We start from the raw sequence: 18,698 nt of genomic DNA on the forward strand, positions 1-18,698 counted from the left end.
CAGCATTCCGGATGAAGGCAGGAAGATCATTCCACCAGCAAGGGATAGCGAATGAGAATGGAGAGTGATTTCGTGCCTCTCTGTGATGGTACCACAAGCCTTCGCTCCTTTAATGAGGTAGGAGTTTAGACTCGTAAGAGTGAGTGGAAGTAGGAGGGTGCTGAGCGTCAACGCCTTGAATTTGATGCGAGCAGCAAGTGCTAGCCAGTGCAGAGAGATGAAGAGAGGCGTGATGTGGGCTTTTTTGGGCTCGTTAAAGATGAGACGTGCTGCAGTGTTCTGAATCATTTGTAGAGGCTTGATTGTGCATGATGGCAGTCCAGCCAGAAGAGCATTGCAGTAGTCATGCCTAGAAATGACCAGGGCCTGGACCAGAAGTTGTGTTGCATGTTCTGTTAGAAAGGGCCTGATTTTCCTAATGTTGAATAGTGCAAATCTGAATGACCAAGCTGTCTTTGCAATGTGGTCTTTGAAGGTCAGTCGGTCATCAAGGATTACTCCAAGATTTCTGGCCAAATTTGATGGGGTAATTGAGGATGTGCCAAGCTGGATGCTGAAATTGTGATTTAGAGTCGGATTGGCAGGGAAGATGAGAAGCTCCGTCTTAGCCAGGTTGAGCTGTAGATTATGTTCTTTCATCCATGCCGAGATGTCCGCCAGACAGCTTGAGATTCGATCAGCTACTGTGGGATCGTCTGGTTGGAATGAAAGCAAGAGTTGTGTCATCAGCACAGCAATGGTAGGAGAAACCATGTGCCTGTATAATGCGACCATGTAATGTAGTGTAAATGGGGAAGAGGAGTGGTCCAAGCACTGAACCCTGAGGAACCCCTGTGGTCAGTTGATGAGCTTTGGATACCTCCCCTCTCCAGGCAGCCCTGAAAGACCTTCCTGTGAGATAGGATTCAAACCAGAGAAGTGGAGTATCTGTGATGCCCAGTGATGAGAGGGTGGACAGAAGGATTTGATGATTCACCGTGTCAAAGGCAGCAGATAGATCGAGCAGAATGAGAACTAATGATTTGGAATCAGCCTTTGTAATCGCAAGGATTCAGTGACCGACAGCAGTTCAGTCTCAGTCGAGTGGCCACTCTTGAAACCAGATTGATTGACATCCAATCGGTTGCTCTGTGAGAGGAAAGATGACACCTGGTTGAAAACAACCTGTTCAAGTGTTTTTGCTATGAATGGTAGGAGAGAGACAGGTCTGTAGCTGTCTACAAGAGACGTGTTTAATGTGGGGTTTTTAAGCAGTGGGGTTACCCGAGCCTGCTTGAATGTGTTAGGGAAAGTGCCAGTGTGGAGAGATGTGTTGATAATGTGTTTCAGTGCTGGTAAGAGTGTAGGAGCGATGGCTTGTAGAAGGTGTGAGGGGATGGGATCTAGAGGGCAGGTGGTGGGATGGCTGGAGAGGAGAAGTTTGGATACTTCGGTCTCAGTGAGGGGAGAGAATGAAGAGAGGAGGTGTGTGGCTGTGTGTGTGGTTGATCTGTGTTCCTGTGTGTGCGGAGCGGAGCGGAGAACTGATTGCTGATGGTAGATGTTTTGTCAGTGAAAAACTTAGCAAAATTATCAGCAGTTAGAGATGAGTGGTGGTTGAGGGGGGCAGAGGAGATAGTTGAATGTTTTGAAAAGTGTGCGTGTGTTTGAAGCGCTGTTGATTTTGTTGTGGAAATAGGAAGATTTAGCAGCATGAATTTCAGCAGAAAAGGATGAGAGCAGAGACTGATAGCTACTTAGGTCAGATTGGTCTTTTGATTTGTGCCACATCCTCTCTGCAGCCCTGAGTTTGGTCCGATGTTCATGAAGAACATCAGATATCCATGGATTAGAGGGAGTGGCACATGCAGGCCTGGATGACAGAGGACAGATACTATCTAGAGATGAAGTTAAGGTGGAACATAAAGTGTCTGTTGCTGTATTCACATCCAGAGATGAGAATTGTGAGGGTGAGGGAGGGAGGAAGGATGATACAGTAGAGGAAAGATGAGAAGAAGAAAAAGAGTGCAGTGTTCATTTTGGCAGCCATTTTTGATTTAGTCTTAGTCTTTAGCTTAAGATGAAAATGCTCCTTAGTCTTAGTCATTTTAGTCTTTCATATTTAGTCTAGTTTTAGTCGACGAAAAGTTGTCACATTTTTGTCAAGTCTTAGTCATTACTTTTAGTGAAACTAAAGTTACCAACATTAATTTTGATAGCTATTTTATATGTAGTCTTTAGACAAAATAGTCATTATAATTTTTCTCTTTAGACCAATTAATTTAAACTTATGAAAAATTTGAATCAAGGTAACAGGATGTATTGACATTGCACTCTTAGCAGTAGCACTTGTACAATTCTACATATCCTCTTTCAGTGGTTCTCAGACTTTTTAGAGTGTCGTACCTTCTGAGGGATTTAACATTCTTCTGTGTACCCTCTTTTCCACTTAGACTGCAGTTACACATTTCCATTAAGGGACAATATTTACCTTCTTAAATCAATTTTTCCAGTGCATTTTTTTTTTACCTTTCTAAATACCTTTGTAAAATAAACAATGCCTTAAATCCTTTTTTTTTTTTTTTTTTTTTTTTTTTTTATAATGCAATAATTACAATGATGATAAAAACGAAATGATACTTTTAAATATTACATTAAAACCAGTAGGTGGCGGTAAGTCACTGTTTTTATGAGTGAATCATCGAGTCATTAATTTTTTCAGTATCAAAGCTAGCAGCTGTATTTATAAATGGATCATTGAATCATTGACGATTCGTTCAAAGCAGCAGATTCGTTCGAAACAGCTTGTGTGCTGCAGTTCTGCTGTGGCTTTAGTTGCAAAAATACTGACAAATACTGTTTAAAATGTACATCTCTTAATACCCTTTTGTTTGTTGAACTGTATAATATTTGGGAAATTATATATTATATTATATAATATTCGGGCAATATTCTTGCGGGTATAATATGATCAACATTAAAAACAGTAACTCGCAGAAGTATGTTTTTGTATCGAAAAGAGTTTTAATCTTAAATCTACATGCAGTCTGTGTCTATGTTGGAGTAGAATAAAATGAACAGAACTTTTTCACGTCAGTTTGAGAACCACTGCTGGATATCAGCCTGCACTTTGGTCCCAGATTTAGTCAGTAAACTTAGACACTTTAATTTAAGTAGAAAATCTCAAATGAAGAGCGCTGAACTCCAGCTTACTTGTGTTTTCAGATCATCCGCGCTTCCGTGTAGAGACGGCTCGTGTGCGTGGTTGCCAGACAGCAATGATTAAGTAAAACGTGTTCTTTTAACAGAAAAGCTCTGATAGGGGGGTTAAATTATGGAAATCTGGCAACCGACAGTCTGTAATGTTTTCCTTTATTCTCCTTAATCTTTATTCGAGAAAAACAAAAAGTGATTTCAAAAGAGTGATTTTGGTCAAGTGTTTAGTCTTTTAGCCACATTTCAGTCTCGTCTTTTTTCGTCAACGATATTGCACGTGTAGTTTTAGTCCCTTTATCGTTAAATGAAATTGGTGTCGTCTCTCATCGTCTTGTCTTAGTCATGGAAAAAAAAGGTCGTTAACGAACATTTTTTGTCATAGTTTTCATTAACGAAATTAACACTGTTTCGTCGGAAGGTAACTGGTAGAGGGGTTGGTGGTGAACAAATGGGGAGTTGTAGATTAAAAGTAATAAAGATGATCTGAAATGTGCAGAGGTTTTACCAAAATGTTGTCAGTGATGCAGTTGCACGTGTCAATGAGATCAAGTTGGTTGCCAGATTTGTGTGTACTTGTGGTGATGAGCCAATTGAGATCGAATGAGGCTAGAAGAGAGTGGAAGTCTGAAGCATAAGGCTAGATGAATGTTGAAATCGCCGAAAACTACAAGTGGGCAACCATCCTCAGGGAATGAGGACAGCAGAATGTCCAGTTCCTCTACAAAGGTACACAGTTGGCCTGGGGGGCGATTAAATTACTACAATATGAATTTTGACAGAAATGGAGTTTGTAATAGCATGAAACTCAAATGAATTGTAGTTGTAAAGAGAGGAATGAGTCGAGTATTTCCAGTTGTCAGAAATGAGAAGACCTGTGCCCCCACCCCTCCCAGACCGGCGAGAGGTATGACAGAAAGTGAAGTTGTTAGAGAGAGCAGCAGGGGTTGCTGAGTCCTCTGGACGAATCCAGGTCTCAGTCAAGCCCAAGATATTAAGAGAAGAATTAGTAGCAAAGAAAAAGTCTTTGCCACTAATTCTTAAAATGAATGAATCAATAAATTAATGAAATTATTAAAAATGTGTAATGATGTTATATAGTAAAATACTAATGTGATATTTTAATATTACTAATATATGAGAGTGAGTTCATCAGAGGAGCAGAGGCACTGCACATGGCCTGATATATTAAGTGTGGTGTGTCGACATAAGTTTGAATTCCGTTCAGTTGGTTTCATTAATATTTTACAGTATATTTTTATGACAAGACTAGAATAAATCAATTCAAACAAATTCTTATTTTAAGTCTTAATTTAACAACAAAATGTTTTCCTTAAAGGCATTGCTCTCTCAAAAATTAAAATTCTCTCATAATTTACTGTATTTACCCTCTTCTCAGTCCAAATCTGTATGACTTTCTTTCTAATGTAGAACACAAAAGAAGATATTTTGAGAAATGGAATGTCAGTGGTAACCAGAACTGTTTGGTTACTAAAATTCTTTTAGAATATCCAACCCGATCTCACGCAATTCGTACGTATTTTACGAGGTGGCTAAATCGTATGAATTCATACAACCTCACTCGTACTAATTCATACGTTTTTTGCTAAATCGTATGTATTTTACGAGTTGACAAATTCGTATGAATTCATACGAATGACCTACCCCAAACCCCGCCCCTAAACCTAACCGTCACTGGGGTTTAGACAAATCGTACGAATTCGCACGAGTGAGGTCGTATGAATTTATACGAAATAGCCACCTCGTAGAATAAGTACGAATTGGTCGTATGATAGCGTTGGAATATCTTCTTTTGTGTTCTCTAGAAGAAATAAAGTCATACAGGTTTGGAACAACTCAAGTAAATGGTAGAATTTTTCTTTTTAGGTGAACTGTTTAAATTAAGCTAATTGAGCTTTTCTTATTCAGTGAAAAGAGTGTGAAAGAGATAGATGGTGATTTTTCTTTACTCTGCACAAATCCACACAAGCACATGCTTGACTGATACACAACTGAGTAAATGAGATGCAAATACTACACTGTTGCATTCGCATGCGTTCAGTTTACAGAAAAGCTTTTACCGTCTGATCTTCCGGCAGAAGGCATAAGAACAATCCCCGTGCTTGCAGACTTGGCTAAAGTTGACATTTTGTTTGTTGCTAAATCAGGTTTCATGTAAAGCAGAATGCAAACACACAGAAACAGAGAGACTGGCAGTTGCAGACACTATACATAATTCAGCAGTGTGTGTGTTTGGAGAAAATTCGGTTGCTTTGAAAAGCATTTATCAATTCACTCACAAATACTTCAGCAGCGCAACAGGGGAGCTTAATTTGTGCTGCGGTGCAGATGTGCCGGAGATCTGATTCAATTCTCGCCGGGACTCCACAAACAGTCCCTGCCCATGTCCTCCTTGACCTTCCCATCAGTCTGTTGGAGAAAGGTAGGCACAGGAACAGAGGTATTGTGATTGCCTGGTGTCGGCCACTTTTGTATTCAGAGCATGTGCTTTGGAAACGCTGGGACAGCGAAAACACGACGTGTTGAGAAAAACAAGAGCGCTGAGGTTTAGCGCTAATTGAGAAAGGCAAAACAAGTAAACATGCCGGCAAATCGATGTCAAAGCAGAGAGCTCAAAAGCTTTAGAAATCTGTTTCGATATTTAAGACTTTTTTTTTTCTTACAGTTTGGCTTGGTTTAGTTCCAAATCTTCAATAGTTGTATCCATACTATAGGCCATGCTCACACTGCAGCAGATCACATTGGTCAGTCCTGTGTTTGAGTGGTTAATAAGGTCACATTCACACACAGTTTGTCTATTTACTGACGTGACAACCGCATTCTATAACCAAATTGACATCCGTACATTCTTAGACCCTTGCTGTTTGAACTGAACCGTGTTAGTTGTCTGTCACGTATTATAATGCAAGAGAGCCACTCGTGACTTTTGTGTGTTGCATGTTTTCATGTGTCGTTTGGTTAACTTTTAGAGATACAGACTTGAGCTGTGTGTCTTCTAATAGTTTAAATTCAATCACCGTCTTCCACCCCATCTGGGGCTGGTTGCACCAGCTGTGCGTAACTTAAAACTTAGCCTGCCGTACAACTTACGCACTGCTAAATATTTTGTCAAAGCCACTAGAAGGCAAGCCTGCAACGCTCGGCTATGTCGGTACACAGGAAAGGAGACTAGAGGCTGTTTTTTTAAATGGATGTCAATGTAGAAGAGGCTTCACTACACTGAATAAACAGATTTTGTGAGGAAATAGCTGATCATTTAATGAATCGACTGCCTGTCTGCTAATCTTCAACATGTTTTACGCTACACAATACTTTTGTTGGGAATGATTTTACTATGATAAAAATGTTATTTTATCAGCAAAGGCAGAGAATATCGTGACAGGTATGACTCATTTACGGCATTACCATAGTATTTAATAGTAATGAGTGATATTGTCTAAAGAAAAGTTTTCTTGGTTTCAGGTTTTACCACTTATGATAAGACTTGAATTGTAATGACTATTATAACTGCATGCGCCACACTGCTCACGTGATCAGAGCCGGCCAATACTGAGCCCGCTTTCGGACGTAAACACGGAAGCTCTGCAATGAAAATAGTGTAGCAGTATGACAGGGGACAGACGAATTTGTTGAATGAAGTCAAAAATAAATTATTTTTGTTTTGTTTTTGTGCAGAAAAAGTATTCTCGTCGCTTCATAACGTTAAGGTTGAACCACTGTAGTCACGTTGACTATTTTATAGATGTCTTTTCTATGTTTCCGGACCTCAAAAGGTGCAATTTGAGGTCCACGTTGCTGCCTATTTGTGGATCAGATACCCTCGGATTTCATCAAAAACATCTTAATTTGAGTTGCGAAGGCAAACGAAGGTCTTACGGGTTTTGGACAACATGAGGGTGAGTACTTAATGGCAGAAATTAAATTTTTGGGTGAAGTAACCCTTTAAATCTAGTCAATCAAGCACCATTAGAGCACCACCCTCAGGCTGAATAACACAACCTCTGCCAAAAGTGTGTCTGCATGCGCTTCTTGTCCGGTGTGCGACCCCCTTTAAAGGGAAACAGTCAAACCAAGATTTATTCAGATACCTTAAACATTTCATTCATTAATACAGTTTATTCACTATAGTTTAAAGTAATGGTAACAAAATATGACAAGATCTCAGAGTTAAACTGTCAGAAAAAAATAATCTTAATTATGTCAGATAACACTTAAGCAAAACATGGTCAGGTCAAAGTGTCTGAATAATTTTTTGTTGCAAATTTTTATCAATTTAACTGGTAGTCCACTGTATGAAGAATTTTTGGGTATAATATGTCACAGTTTACTTTATTTTATATCCTCACTTACATAAATGAACTATAGTGTCCTGTACCCACTAGTAAAAATACATAAAAAATACAAAAAATGTCTGAATAATTTTTGGTTTGACTGTAGTTCACCTAAAAATAAAAATTCTGTCATCATTTACTCACCCTCATATGGAAGCCTGTTTCCACCACCAAATAAAAAATAAAAAAGGTAATTGCGACTTTGTATCTCAAAATTCTGACTTTTTTTCTTGCAGTTCTGTCTGACTCACAATTGTGTTATTGCGAGTTATAAAGTTTCGAGTTGAGATATAAATGAGATATGCTTGATATAAACTCACATTTCTAACTTTTTTCTCAAAATTTTATATCTAAAAAGATGGAATTAAGTTTTATTCTGTGGCGGAAACAAGCTTCCATGCCCTGAAGTTATTGCCCTGAAGAAATATTTTTAGTTTTTTAATATTTTAATTTTAGTAATTTTGTTTTTGCAAATATTTTTTTGTATATTTTCATTTATTTTTATTTTAGTACTTTTAGTATTTATTCAACTAATTGAAATAAATAAGTTAAGTTGTCTGCTTTATGATGTGTTGAATACAATATGGAAGTTTCAGTTTATGATTATATGCCATTTTGATTAACATTGCTGATTAGGTTGAAGCTCTTGAGGTGAATGTCATCCTGAAGCATTAAGTCTGTTTTAAGATTATAATCAAAGATGAAAGCTTGTGTCATTTTTATTCTAACCCATCTATTTAACCTGCACTGTAGTCTTTCATTATGCTTATGTACTGCTGCAGGCTGTAATTTACCTTTTCGCTTCCCTTCTCCCTCATCTCTGGTTTCACCTGCAACTGTCTGAACGGATACTTAACCTCCTCACCTCAACTGGCCTCCTGTATTACACTGTAAGCATCCTGTAGTGATGTTCTGGGCAATGGAAGTGGATATCATTATTAAAGAGTTAGCTTTACGAATCTTTTGTTTCGAATCAGTGGTTCAGAGCATGAAAGTCACGTGATTTAAGTAAATGAGGCTTTGTTAAGTCATAAGTGTTTCGAAATTTCAATGGTTCACCACTGGGGGGGCTTGACTTTGTCAGTTTGATACACACTCAGAACCACTGATTGGAAGCAAAAGATTTGTCAAGCTTTGAAGCTTCATGAAGCAGTGTTTTGAAATCGCCCATCACTAGATATTGTTGAATAAAGTCATTATTTTTTAGTTTTTTTTGGCGCACAAAAGTATTCTCATTGCTTCATAACATTAAAGATGCCCTAGAATGCTTTTTCACAAGATGTAATATAAGTCTAAGGTGTCCCCTGAATGTGTTGGTGAAGTTTCAGCTCAAAATACCCCATAGATTTTTTTTTAACTGCCTATTTTGGGGCATCATTATAAATGCGACAATTTCAGGCTGTTTCCCCTTTAAATCCTCGCACTCCCCGCCCCCGGAGCTCGCAACACTATAATACATAGCATAAACAAAGTTCACACAGCTAATATAACCCTCAAAATGGATCTTTACAAAGTGTTCATCATCAGATCATGTAAGTATATTTATTTGGAGGTTTACATTTGATTCTGAATGAGTTTAAAGCTGTGCTCCGTGGCTAAAGCTAACATTACACACTTTTGGAGAGATTTATAAAGAATGAAGATGTGTTTATGAATTATACAGACTGCAAGTGTTTAAAAATGAAAATAACAATGGTCTTGTCTCCGTGAATACAGTAAGAAACGATGGTAACTTTAACCACATTTAACAGTACATTAGCAACATGCTAACGAAACATTTAGAAAGACAATTTACAAATATCACTATAATTATCATGTTATCATGGATCATGTCAGTTATTATTGCTCCATCTGCCATTTTTCACTATTGTTCTTGCTTGCTTACCTAGTCTGATGATTCAGCTGTGCACAGATCCAGACGTTAATACTGGCTGCCCTTGTGTAATGCCTTGATCATGGGCTGGCATATGCAAATATTGGGGTCATACATATTAATGATCCCGACTGTTACGTAACAGTCTGTGTTATGTTGAGATTCGCCTGTTCTTCGGAGGTTTTTTAAACAAATGAGATTTACATAAGAAGGAGGAAACAATGGTGTTTGAGACTCACTATATGTCATTTCCATGTACTGAACTCTTGTTATTCAACTATACCAAGGTAAATTCAATTTTCAATTCTATGGCACCTTTAAGGTTGAACCACTGTAGTCACATGAACTTTTTTAAATAGGTCTTTAGTACCTTTCTGGGCATCTGAGAATGATCTTGCTGGCAACGCAGGCCTCACTGAGCCATCAGATTTTATCAAAAATATCTTAATTTGTGTTCCGAAGATGAATGAAGGTCTTACGGGTGTGAAACGACATGAGGGTGAGTAATTAATGACAGAATTTTCATTTTTGGATAAACTAACCCTTTGATAAGGTGAGAAATATAGCAGATGCCAGGATACATGATGGAAAATTTCAATGATGGAGGTTTTATATTGCATATACTCATGTTTTGCCTTTTGCTTTGATTGCAGTTAACAGATCAATAAACCTGAACAGTGAAAATATATATATTATCTTATATATTATCCATATATATTATATGGCTATTTGGAATACTTGATTCTGATTGGTCATTCTGCAGTAAAATATTTTAATATAATTTTTAATTGACTGGGCAATGGATTTCCCACATAGCTGTGTTTATTTGTTGTCTCTACTGTCACCCCAAAGTCTCTTTCTTCTCACATAACAGAATAATTTCAACTCAAATCAATATTTGATGTCCATTTTTTTTTTTTTTTTTTTTTTTAAGTAGCTGTGTAATAAGTGGGATAATGTGCAGTAAGATGGTCATTATCGCAAAATAAACCTTTTCAGAGGGATAGTTTGCTTCACGGCGGGGTCCCGATCACCCTGTCGGGTTTATTTTGCGATAATGACCTGCTGACTGCATATTATCTCTTATTTAGCTTTATTGCTTTCTTCAAAAAATCATATTGGCACACAGCTCCAAATATATAATGCAGAGACACATGGTAAAACATGCAAACGTGATATAAACCCCCGTGCACCGATAAACAAAGACAAATGCCTTTCTCCTCTGTTCTGTCAGACTGAAAATGAACATTATGAATGAATGGGGTATGATCGAGTTTGGCACCTCTCTCTCTTATTTTGTTCTTGGTGTTTCGACTTTGGTCATCATCCAATTGAAAGCCTGGGGAGAGTGAGAGGAAAGACATTATTCATTTCCTCTTTGTGCTTAACACATTAGCATGATGATTATAGCTCATTTTCAATCACACAGTCATAACATACAGAATCATTTTGGCAGCCAATGAAAATTTGCTTCGAAAAAAAACAAAGCATAACACAAGAGTCTGCTTCCTTCGGGTTTATGTTTATTTTCTACTATGAGATTCTGCTTTAACTTGAGGCTGCTTCCACTGGCATCCATCATATGTGGAAACCAACATAAATCTAGACATTATCATAACCTTAATATTGTTGAAAGAGGTGAAGCTTTATATTTCACTTGACTCAAGATAACCTCGCCTTTAGCTAGTCTCTCCCGCTGTGGTTATGCATATGCTGGCATTCTTTGCTCTCATACATCATGCATTAGGTGTCTTAGCAGCAAGGTTAGATGGGCGAGAGGTCTGTGAACCTCATGTCATTATAGAGGAAATTAAATTTAATGGTTTAAACTGCAGTAGACTTAATCTGTCAGATATAACTGAAAAGTTAACCCAGTATGACTACTGAACATGCAATGTTGTTATTGGAATTGTACATTTAAAATTTTAAATTGGTGTCATCATTTATTTGAAAAAAAAAAAAAAAAAAAAAAAACATGATTTAAAACACTAATTTAAGAAAATATGGCCCAGATTGCATTGTATTTTGTTGGGTTGCCATTGTGTTGGGGTGAAGTAACACCAATTCGTGATTGGGGGCAGAGAAAAGCCCTTTTGAAACAGGACGATATCTGACTGGCCAAAACTCCTCTGAGGTGTGACAAACAACTAAGTTTAAATAGTCATATTATGTGCTTCTAAAATTTTATGTCTTAAACCGTCGATCTTAAAATTACCGTGCTCTAATAAGTGTTTTCACGATTGTTGGACATTCATATCTGCTACAAGAGCTTATTATGGCTCGAGCAAATGAACGCTGGACGACTCAGGTGCTCGGTCGTAAACTAAACAACTCTTTATAATTCCCTATTAATTATTTCATTTGACCTAATTTTACTTCCTTGGGTGTGTTTCCTTACATCATGAATCGGACATCGCTATCACGTCTCGAAGCGGGTGGCAATTTCTTCAGTTCAAAATAGCGAGGAGAAATGACATGTTTTTATGAAATGTAGTGGAGTAATGATATTATGCTTTGGAATGTAGTGAAGTAAAAGTAAAAGTTTCCTAAAATAAAAATACTCTAAAAAAGTACAGATACTTCAAAAAGGTACTTAAAGGTAGCCTGACTTCGTCATACTCATATTCTAGGCAGAATGTGAGTCTGATACTGCACCATTGCACTTGAATTATGGGGCGTGTCTTAACCGAACCAGTAAAAAACAACAACTCTGCACTCAATTGGATAGACCTACAACCAATCAGAGCAATGCAGTAAGTGACGCATGTTGAACTTGTACTTAAACTTTTGCCGAATCCCGTTGGAAGGACGGCAAACACATCTTTCCCATCGACAAATGCCTTGATTGCGGTTCTTTGTTCGTCTTTTAAAATTAATGCGCTGTCGATTTCTTTTATTACAGACGTGATAGCGGAATCTAAACAGCTGCAGTCATCGTTGGTGAAAACCAATTTAACCCAAGCGCTCTTTGATGACGTGGGTGGTTACGTAACCGCAGATAGCCTGTCCATCATCGATTAAAGCCCGCCCTGGCAATTTGATTGGCTCGGCCTTCTGGGAGCCGAGCATAATTACTCCACAATGGATCGAGTCCAGACCAAACTTCTTGTCCAAAAAATGTTGTGGTCGGGGTTCGGGCTGGCACCCAGGCTAACTTAAAGGGTTAGTTCACCCAAAAATGAAAATTCTGTAATTAATTACTCACCCTCATGTCGTTCCAAATACATAGGACTTTCATTCATCTTCGAAACACAAATGAAGAGATTTTTGATGAAATCTGAGAGCTTTCTGTTCCTCCATAGACGGCTACATAACTACCACTTTGACACTTTTAGTTTAGTTCCAAATTTTCTGAAGAAACTCGGCCGCTTTATATGATGAACAGATTGAATTTATGCTTTTATTCACATATAAACAACTCATCAGTTGTGGTAAACAGAAGCTCAAGCATGTTTGATTGACGTGCAAGAATCAATGAGGTTCATTCTCGTGTTACGCAGCTTGTTTGTGCTTCCTCAAGAACCAATGAGGTTTGTTCTCTCGTGTCAAGCAGGTTCGGTTGAGCTTCTGTTTATATTTGCTGATCAATGTTTATATGTGAATAAAAGCCTAAATTCAATCTGTTCATAAAAAGTGTCTCTTCAGAAAATTTGGACTAAACCACTCAATTAGATTAGTTTTACGATCTTTTATGAACTTTTTGATGCGTCAAAGTGTCAGTTGTGTACTGTGGCTGTCTATGGAGGGACAAAAATCTCTCAGATTTCATCAAAAAGATCTTAATTTGTGTTCCAAAGATGTAAGAAAGTAATTATGGGTTTGGAACAATATGAGGGTGAGTAAATGATGACAGAATTTTCATTTTTAGGTCAACAGCTACTTAATTTCTTTAAGTAGCTACAGTAACGACTTGTTATTGTCCACCATCGGAAATTGTTCATGAAATAAGTTTAATAGCACTCCAAACTATATTAATTTCCTTTAAATAATAATATTTATATTAAATTATTTAAATGTAAAATCCTTAAATTATACAGGATTCATAAACATTACGTCTCTGAAGTTTTAAGTACATGAATGAAATTGTCTCTGTTTTAGAAAGTGTGAATAGGAGGATATTTTATTCAGTTGTACTGCTTTTTAAAATAGATCAACTATGTGCTGGGACTAAGGCATCATTAGACACTGGCTGATGTTCTTCTTGTTATTGTCTGCATGCAAAGTACAAATAAATCGAGTATGAGGGAGGTATTGGACAGGAAGCTTTTTTCAAGTGTCCTCTAGAGAAAGAGAACTCTCACTCCATTCGCACATCATTATAAACTGAGATGGTTTTTCATCTTAAATTCATTCTCATGAGACTAAATGTGTGTAAGAGAGATGCCAGTTTTCTTGCAGTACGGCATTCGTGCTCTCGCACCTTTAGAGGGTATAATTACATGCTGCATCGAATATGGAAAAAAAAAGTGCAAATCTGTCTTCTGTGAATAGCTTATGCTCCAGAGACGTCCTGACACCATAAACTAGATCACAGCGAAAGTGAAAGGCTGTTCCTGTAATATCTTGAGATTTGTGTAATAATTAGTAGAGCTTACCAAGTCAAGCATCACTGTTAGTACTGGCAGATTTAGGATTATGGATTTGTTCAAATCACTAACCCCGAGTATTAAACTCGTAGCACATCCTTCACCATTTGTTCTCCAGACATGAGTGAAACCTCAAATCATGCCACTTGTTGAAGAGAGGCGTGATGGTACTTTTCTGAGCATTTTTTGAGCACTTTTGACACAAAGAATGCATTGAAGGACGGACTCTAATAAAGCCCCTTTTCCACCACCAGGGTGCCAGTTCGCAATCTGGAGACATTTATGACTGCAGAAAAGGTGCTACAGGTGTGGAAAAATTTCTCAATATCACTCCTGGTCTGCTGGTCTCAAACCAGGAACTGATATTGTTGAAAAAATGGCATAATGCCACAGGATATCCTGTTCCTATCATGTCATGTTGCATATATCTTCAAATTTGGACACATGTCAAATGTGTGCATAAGTACGGAGTTAAATAAAGATGTTAGTGATGGGTTAGTAATTGCAACCCTTTAGACAGCATTATCAGAATGGCTTCGTTTGATGCCTGCTTGGTAGCGAACAAGTAGGTAAGAAAGCAAATGGTTGATCTTTAGTTTAAGTTTTGATATTGTGTGATTGGTAGTTTCTAGCCTGTTAGGCCATGTTTACACCTGTTATTAAAGGGTTAGCTCACCCAAAAATGAAAATTCGGTCATTAAGTACTCACCCTCATGTTGTTCAACACCTGTAAGACCTTTGTTCATCTTCAGAGCCTGCATTGAGAGCAAGTTAACTTAGACTTTCAAACACCCAGAAAGGTACTAAAAATATATTTAAAACAGTTCAAGTTACAGACTACAGTGGTTCAACCTTAATGTTATGAAGCGACAAGAATACTTTTTGTGCACCAAAAAAACATAACTTTATTCAACAATATCTAGTGATGGACGATTTCAAAACACTGCTTCATGAAGCTTCGAAGCTTTACGAATCTTTTGTTTCGATCCAGTGGTTCGGAGCATGTCAAAGTCACGTGAACCATTGAAATTTCAAAATACTTATGACGTAACGAAGCCTCGTTTATTAAAATTACGTGACTTTGGCAGTTTGAGATTGTTTTATACATGCTCAGATTTAAAACAAAAGATTTGTAAAGCTTCAAAGCTTCATGAAGCAGTGTTTAGTTCAGTGACGAGTGCTTTTTTTTTAGCGCACAAAAAGTATTCTCATCGTTTGAACACATTCACTCTGGAAGTGATCAAAAGTGGTCAATCTAAAAAATTTTAGACCCGTTTACACCTGTATTTAGTGTTGTCCACTTGTGATCTAATCGACCTAAACACATCTTAATACCAGGTGTAAACATGGCCTTTGTTTTAGTTTTGATATATTGAGTGGAACTGACTGGTAGTTTCTAACCTTTTAGGGGTCCAAATTGGAAATAGTGGGGTTATGAGGTTTTTGATTGTGTATATTTTTATCAAGCACAAATTATTGTTTATATTCTAGACAAGACTGTTTGATCAGCCAATTTACATTTACATTGATAATATAATATAAGATAATAATTGCATTTCTTGTACATAGTGTCAAACTCTAGTCCACAATTTTGTAATCAGTAATTAGAATTTCTGTCTGTCTATATATGTTATTTCATAGATAACTCAAAAATGTGAAAAAAAAAAAAAAAAAAATGCTGGTTTAAAAACAACCCAAGTTGTGTTGAAAATGGACAAACCCAGTGAATGGGTTGTTTTAACCCAGCAGTTGGTTTAAATGTTTGTCCAATGTGCTGGGCAGTTTTATTTAACCCAACTATTGTTTAAAAATTACTATATAGCTGGCTTAAAATTAACCCAAAATAGGTTGGAAATTAAAAATCAGACACATAATTACTATAGGCAACAATAATAATCAAATGGTGAACATTTATTAATACACTCTAAAAAGTTGGGTTGAAAATGGACAAACCCAGCGATTGGGTTGTTTTAACCCAGCAGTTGGGTTAGATTCATTTTAGATTAATTTTAAGTCAGCCATATAGTCATTTTCAAACAATAGTTGGGTTCAATAAAACTACCCAGGAGGTTGGGCAAACATTTAACCCAACAGTTGGGTTAAAACAACCCAATCGCTGGGTTTGTCTGTTTTCAACCCAACTTGGGTTGTTTTAACCCAGCATTTTTTAGAGTGTAAGCAATTTAATAAATGTTTATTAATTATTATTCATTAAGCATATTAATAAATGTTAATTTATTAAACATATTAATACATTTTAATTTGTTCATTTTAAGCAAGCAATTTTTAAACAATAGTTGAGTTAAAAAAATCTACCCAGCAGGTTGGGCAAACATTTAACCCAGCCACTGGGTTAAAACAACAAAATTTGCTGGGTCCATTTTCAACCCAACTTGGGTTGTTTTTAACCCAGGATTTTTTAGAATGTACAATTTGGATAGTTCTCTTTAAAGAGCTTTAAACTAAACTTTGTGTACCATTTGATGACTTTGTTTCCAGGTGGACTGATGCTCAGAAGTTCCCAAAAGTTTTGTAGAACCAGCCAATCAGATCAGAACTGCTGATATCATTTTGGTGCACTATGAGGTCAGTGAACGGTGTGATGCCTGTGGCTAACAGTGTTTTCACAGTGAATGTGACAGAACTGAGAGTGACATGTTAGGTTTGGTATACTTTTAGGGATTTAACTTATTAATAGAGAGCTGCATGAAAATTTCCTTGAAAAGCAGTGTCTGTTTTAATATTGATCAATGCAAGCCAGAAAATTCCCTTAGTAAGTGAGGTGACTATAGGACTATGATTTCCCAGTCAAAAAAGCTATTTTAAACTCTAGCAGAAATACACTGAAAGTTTGATTGGAAATAACATGACTTGAATGTCCTCAGAAGTACATCATGGTGTTCAGAAACATTTATACTCTGTGTAAAGCATCAGGCGGCATGAGTGAAAATGGTCTCTATAGGCCAACATGCTGCGAGACGCTTTATTGGACTGTCACCACCAATATACAATGCAATTTAGATTGCAATCACATTTTAGGGCAGAGTTTAAATGGCAATGGGATCACATTTAATTCTACTACATTATCACCGGCTTTACTGATAGACCAATCATTCATCATTAACGTATATTTCCCATCTAAATATATCTTCATTAAGTGACTCTTTACATCCCTTAAGGCAGTGTTTCCCAACCTTGTTTCTGGAGGCACACCAACACTGCATCTTTTTGCATGTCTCTCTAATCAAACACACCTGACTGAAGTCATCAGCTCATTAGTAGAGACTCCAAGACCTGAAATGGGTGTGTCAGACAAAGGAGACATGCAAAATGTGCAGTGTTGGTGTGCCTCCAGGAACAGGGTTGGGAAACACTGCCTTAAGGGATAGTAAGCACCACTTGTTAACAATGAGACATTTGTGAGATTTCTAGAGGAATTAATAATAGACATCCTAAAATAAATGGATCATTCCTAAACTAAAATGTTTTGCATATTTTGCAAGCAAAATGTAAAATAGTAATGTTTGACGTCATGTCTTAATAAGTAAATGAATGGAGATTATGCCTAAATTATACAAGTGAACTTCAGGAGGAAACCATTACCAAAACTGTAGAAGATGGAATGATGGCTAACAAAACTTCTTGCAAAACAAGGCCATTTTTGCTCCTGATGAGTCATCGGTTTCAAGCAGTTGCACCGGTTTCATTTGGAGAATTGATGTGCTACATCTACCTCACTTGTCTCTCGTTATCTGGAGGTGGACAGAGCCGAGCTTGTCCATATGTAAATAAATGAGAGAGAGCTGTAGGCAGGTTTGGATGAATATACGCCCTCATTCACTTGCTTTGTTTAATTAGGTTACAGATACTTGTATAATATGTTCTGTTAAAAGTGTTACTGTGAAAATGTAGAGGCTGACTGTAATTTTAAATTGCTGTCATTATTCATTAATTTGTATGAGCCTCAGAGTTCACATAAAATGTGCGCTGTGCAGTTTTGATAGATTGCTTAACATAAAATCTCAATTTCAATGTTTAATTTAAATGTATTAATTTCAATGTATATAAATAGTAATTAAGTGTAAAGTTCGGTGCATTATATGGATTATTTATACATGAAGTACATTGATATTTGTATTATTTAAATGTATTACTGTTAAATATTTTCATTATTGATTTTAATTTTTAATAAAACAAGGACAATATGGCATTTATATATCTGGATTATTTATACATAAATACATGACATTGCAGTTTTATTATAGTGATTAATTTTAAATAAATTCATAAAACTAATTCAAATATTAAAATGATTCATTATTAATTGTAATTATTTGGATTATTTACATACATGATATTAACACTTTTATTTTTTAATTGTTAATTTTAATTAGTTGTACAACATTCAGTAATACAATAGACATGAATTTTATTATATATATATATATATATATATATATATATATATATATATATATATATATATATATATATATATATATATATATATATATTATATATAAAATATTATATATATATATAAAATATTATTATAAATTGCTATTATTTCATTATTTCATTATGTTATTGTAAATGTTTTACCAGAGCCCCATTATTATTTGGAGCACCCATTATTATTTGGAGCATGAAATTGGTCCATCAGTCTTTCTTATATACTTTTGTGTAATTTGTTTA

The 18,698-nt window shown here is 36.4% G+C and overlaps 1 protein-coding gene across 2 annotated transcripts in view; it reads left to right on the plus strand.

Annotated features, from left to right (window-relative positions):
- hscb (HscB mitochondrial iron-sulfur cluster cochaperone) overlaps window positions 1–16,531 on the plus strand; it is a 98,026-nt gene extending 81,495 nt beyond the window's left edge. The window contains exon 8 of one of the 2 annotated variants that reach the window (XR_010896889.1): window positions 16,503–16,531. Coding sequence is in view for 1 of the 2 variants with exons in the window: in XM_067406466.1 (XP_067262567.1) it covers window positions 16,503–16,511 (9 nt within the window). In the remaining variant the exon portion in view is untranslated. The remainder of the gene's footprint in view (window positions 1–16,502) is intronic. The other variant, XM_067406466.1, reaches the window with a different exon arrangement.
- Window positions 16,532–18,698: the final 2,167 nt, after the last annotated feature.

This window comes from Chanodichthys erythropterus, chromosome 13, assembly GCF_024489055.1.
Source record: "Chanodichthys erythropterus isolate Z2021 chromosome 13, ASM2448905v1, whole genome shotgun sequence".
Lineage (NCBI taxonomy): Eukaryota > Metazoa > Chordata > Actinopteri > Cypriniformes > Xenocyprididae > Chanodichthys > Chanodichthys erythropterus.